We start from the raw sequence: 4,144 nt of genomic DNA, 5'->3' as shown, positions 1-4,144 counted from the left end.
CTTTCCAGATAACTCATCTATGCATGAATTTAACTTTGAACTGAGCGAAGATATCTCCTGTTTGGCAATTTTATTTGCATCTTCTAGGGTAGAAATATCATCTTGCGCCTTCAACAATGCATCTTCCAGTGATTTTATAGTTGCAGAGGAACCTGAAAAATTGCTAGCATTATTTGCCGCTTCATCTTGCAGCTTCTTCAATTCATTTTCCAAATCAGACCTGACAACTTGATCAGCATCGTACTTTTCAGTCAATAAATTGACCTTGCTCTGAACCTGAGATAGTTCAACTTCTAGATCCTTTACGGTTTTGCTGGCCTCTGCTAGTTCTGTTGTCTGCCTGACGGCTTCATCTCTAACTCTCTCTAACTCTGTCTCTGCAGCAACTCTAGATACTTGAGCCTGCTCTTTCTCTTCGGAAAGAACAGAAATATCTTTTTCTGCCTGTGATAAGGCGTCTTCAAGTGACGTTCTAGTACTGCAAACTTCAGCAACTTCTTCTTTAACTTTCTGCAACTCTTCCACAACTTTTTCTTTCTCATGTTGTAACTCTGCCTTTTCTTCAGCAAGTTGAGAAACAGTGTCCTCTGAAGAAGATAATCTTTGCCCAAGGGAATTTACAGTTTCTTGGGCTTCTGCCAATTTAACTTCAAGTAGACTGGCCTCCTCCTTTACTAACTGCAACTGTTGCTCTACATGTACCTTAGTGTCTTGACATTCACTGACATAACCAGCAAGCCACTTCACCTTTTCTATAGGTTCACGAAAAACTGGATCAACTGGAAGAACAATACCATCAATGCATTCCATCACTCTCTGTATCACGTTATTGCTCTCCATCAAGGACTGTTCAAACTGATTCCTTTCACTTTTAATTTCCAGAAGATCAGCCTCTAGCTTGGGAATGCTTTCCAAATCACTGGACAATCTATTGATCTCATCCTTGTATTCAGAAACTGCAGATTCTTGCTTCTTCAAATCAACCTTCAACTGCTCAATTTCTGAGTTCTTTTCATTTAGAAGACCTTTTAGATTGTCCCTATCTTGAACCAATCCCTTTCCTTTCTTAACTGCCATGGACAATTTGTCCCTAAGCATGCCGGTCTTCTCTTCTGATCGTTCAAGATCTTTCAGCAGAGAACTCTTTTCTTCTTTTAGTGCTATAATTTCCTTAGACACCACTTTTAATTCATTTGAAAGTTTATTCACTTCTGATCTAATCAGCATATCTTCTTCCAGTATATCCTCGTAGAGCATTAAGCCCTGATCCCTAACATACAGGAGACTTTGAATCCTTTCAAACAATGCAGCATCAATATGAGATTCTCTGGAGAGGGGACCATTCTGTCCTTTCATTTTTTGAAAGCATAAGTCAACAATCATCAACGTGTTGGAATAAAATTGATCGATTCCTTCATCTTCCATGTTTAAACCAGAAAAATCAACTAACATTTTCATTATCTGATCCTTCTCCAAAGAAATCTGATGGGTTTTGCCAACAAGCTCTCCATATTCAAACCTCAAATCTGTTAATTCAGACTGCAGGTAATCTTTTTCCAGTGAGTCCAGTAAAAGTGAAATACTCAAATGATCAATATAGTTATGGGATGCTTCCTTGATTTCAGAAATTTCGTCCTGTAGAACATAAATATCATTTCGGGCTTTATGAAAAGAATCTATAAGCCAGTTCATTTGTGATTCCAGATCAGATGATGAAACGGGTTCTGGCAGGTCCAACAGAGACAGAGCTTCCTTCAATTTGCATAGTTCCAGGAAGGCACTCTTAAGTTTATTTCTGTCATCCACAAGCCATCTTAGTCTCTCTGGAAAATCACGCATTTCGGGCTGATTAGGTTCAGCATGAGTCAAGATTTCTTCTACTTGCTCAAAAATTGTATTATTTTGTTGCAATGAATTATGCAGCGATGCAACCATATTTTCATTTCGGGCCAACTCGTATTTCGTAAGTTCAGCAGCTTCTAGTGCAGCTGACTTCTCCTGCAATTCACTTAAACATTTCTCAAGCTCACTGGATTTATCGGCCAGAGACATCTTTAGTGAATCTCTCTGCTGTACCAATGCCTTTCCTTTTGTCACAGCCATACTAAGCTTCTCTTTGGTATTAGCAAATTTAGCCTTTTCCTGCTCAAGTTCTACTTTAATATTTCCAAGCTCAGTCTTCAATGTCCCAATCACCGCCCTTTCCTTGTCAACCTCTTCAACCAGTTTCTGATTTCCATCTTCTAAATGAGACAGTTTTTCAACCAGCTCTTCTTCCTTTCTCTTGAGCTCCAGAAACCCACCACGAGCATCAACAAGTATGTTCCCATAGTCCCGCTCTCTAGTATCCAAGCCAACCTCAGAAAATGACTGCCCAAGTTGATAAATTTCAGAAAGAATCTGATTATACTTTTCAATCAAAAGTGCAGTGCTTTCCTCGATATATACTATTTTCCCACTTCTAGAATTATCCGATACTTGCTCTTGATTAACAACTGTTGCAAGAGAGGATATCATCTTATCTATCACATTATCAATATCACCATCCTTTTCAAGCTGGGCTTCTGATGAAACATGCAAGCTCTCATTGGATAGCATTAATTGTGCAACCTTTTCATTTAGATTCTCTATCTCATGGTTCCTCACAGATAGAAGTTCCTGAAGATTACTCATTGATTCTTCACATTTCAGTCGCTCCTCTGAAGCGGTTCTCACAAACTCCAAACATTCGTTTATCATCTCCCTCAACGGAACATCAGTCACTTCCCTAACTTCAGCTTCATTAGCTGATGAATGTTGACTATTGAGAATCTTCAGCTGACAATGAAGATCAAACACTTCTTTGGCAACAATTTCTCTTTCTTCCTACACCAACCAAAATAAATAAATAAACAATTTTTTCTTTCTCATCAACAAAATAAATAAATATAATATAATGTGCTAACCAAAACTTGTCAATCATAAACCACACACCTGATATTCCTTCACAACACTGTCTTTCTCAGCAACAGCCTTCTCCAACTTAAACCGCAACCTTTCCAGCTGCCCCACCGAACCATTGTCCAATTCAACAAAATGAGTATGTTGTTGATGCAGAACTCCACTTTCTTCCTCCTTTTCATAATCTTCACTTTCAGAAGAAGCTACAGCTTCTTCTTCCTTTGGTTTACCATCAAATGTGATTAGCTCGTCGGGGCAATCGACAAACATGTCATCTCGTGCAGTATCATCTGTAGATTTTCCATCTTCAGGTTCTCCAAAAACTTCATCTTTGAGATCAACTTGCGTTTCCTGCTTCACTCATTCCCATTAATTAATTAATTAAAAATTAAAACTTTGTATTGTCACCATCTTCATTAGAATAGATTATTGAGAATATGTACCTGATCTTGATAATTATCAGAGTTTGATTCGGTATCCCCATTTGATTGGGTTCCCACGTGATGATCCGAATCCGAAATCTGCTCTACTACGTGATTATTTTCAGACATTTGGAACCGTTAACATTCAACTACTCCCTCCTAAACTAGATTCATTCGGATCTGCAATTTCGATTTTTTGTTTTTGAAATTTACATAACAAAAATAATAACGACATGTATAAGCATTAAATTGAATTGAATACAAAATCAAATGTGAACAAATCGAGTCAATCTGAAATGAAGCAAACGAATCCGACAATAAGATTGAATTGGACAAAAAAATAAACGAAACCCTAAAAGCTAATTTGACTGAAAATCTGAAATAGCTATAGAGAGTAAGTGCCAAGCAAAGTAGTTATTGCGCACCTGTCAAGACCACGTAACGAAATTCGGATTGTAAGAAATGTAATACACATGATAAAATAAAGTAAGGACAATTTGTACTTTTTGTTATGCATGTATAATTTCTATTTTTATTTGTTTTTATAAAAAAAATCTAGTTTTATTTTTATTTTAAATGGAAGAGTCATTAATTATTATTTGACTGAATTGTCTTATTTATTAGTATCCATCTTTGGTAAAAAATTATAGTACATGATCAATAATAATTTGCCACATCAACCAAGCATTAGATAACTATTTGATCCGTTTGTTTAATATTTGTTTATAATAATTTTTATAATATTTTATCTTTTTATTATAATATTTCTTTAAATAAAATAA

The 4,144-nt window shown here is 36.3% G+C and overlaps 1 protein-coding gene across 2 annotated transcripts in view; it reads right to left on the bottom strand.

Annotated features, from left to right (window-relative positions):
• The window catches only part of LOC101495467 (trans-Golgi network-localized SYP41-interacting protein 1), an 8,766-nt gene extending 4,902 nt beyond the window's left edge, over positions 1–3,864 (bottom strand). The window contains exons 1-4 of one of the 2 annotated variants that reach the window (XM_004502285.4): positions 3,788–3,864; positions 3,384–3,542; positions 2,974–3,294; positions 4–2,865 (exon numbers count right to left, since the gene is read on the bottom strand). In XM_004502285.4, coding sequence (XP_004502342.1) covers positions 4–2,865; positions 2,974–3,294; positions 3,384–3,491 — 3,291 coding nt within the window. In that variant the 5' untranslated portion in view covers positions 3,492–3,542; positions 3,788–3,864. The other variant, XM_004502287.4, reaches the window with a different exon arrangement.
• Between the last annotated feature and the right edge of the window lie 280 nt (positions 3,865–4,144).

The sequence above is a fragment of the Cicer arietinum genome, chromosome 5 (genome assembly GCF_000331145.2).
Source record: "Cicer arietinum cultivar CDC Frontier isolate Library 1 chromosome 5, Cicar.CDCFrontier_v2.0, whole genome shotgun sequence".
Lineage (NCBI taxonomy): Eukaryota > Viridiplantae > Streptophyta > Magnoliopsida > Fabales > Fabaceae > Cicer > Cicer arietinum.
The sequence above is the reverse complement of the archived record's forward strand: the minus strand, read 5'-3'. Positions and strand labels throughout refer to the sequence as shown.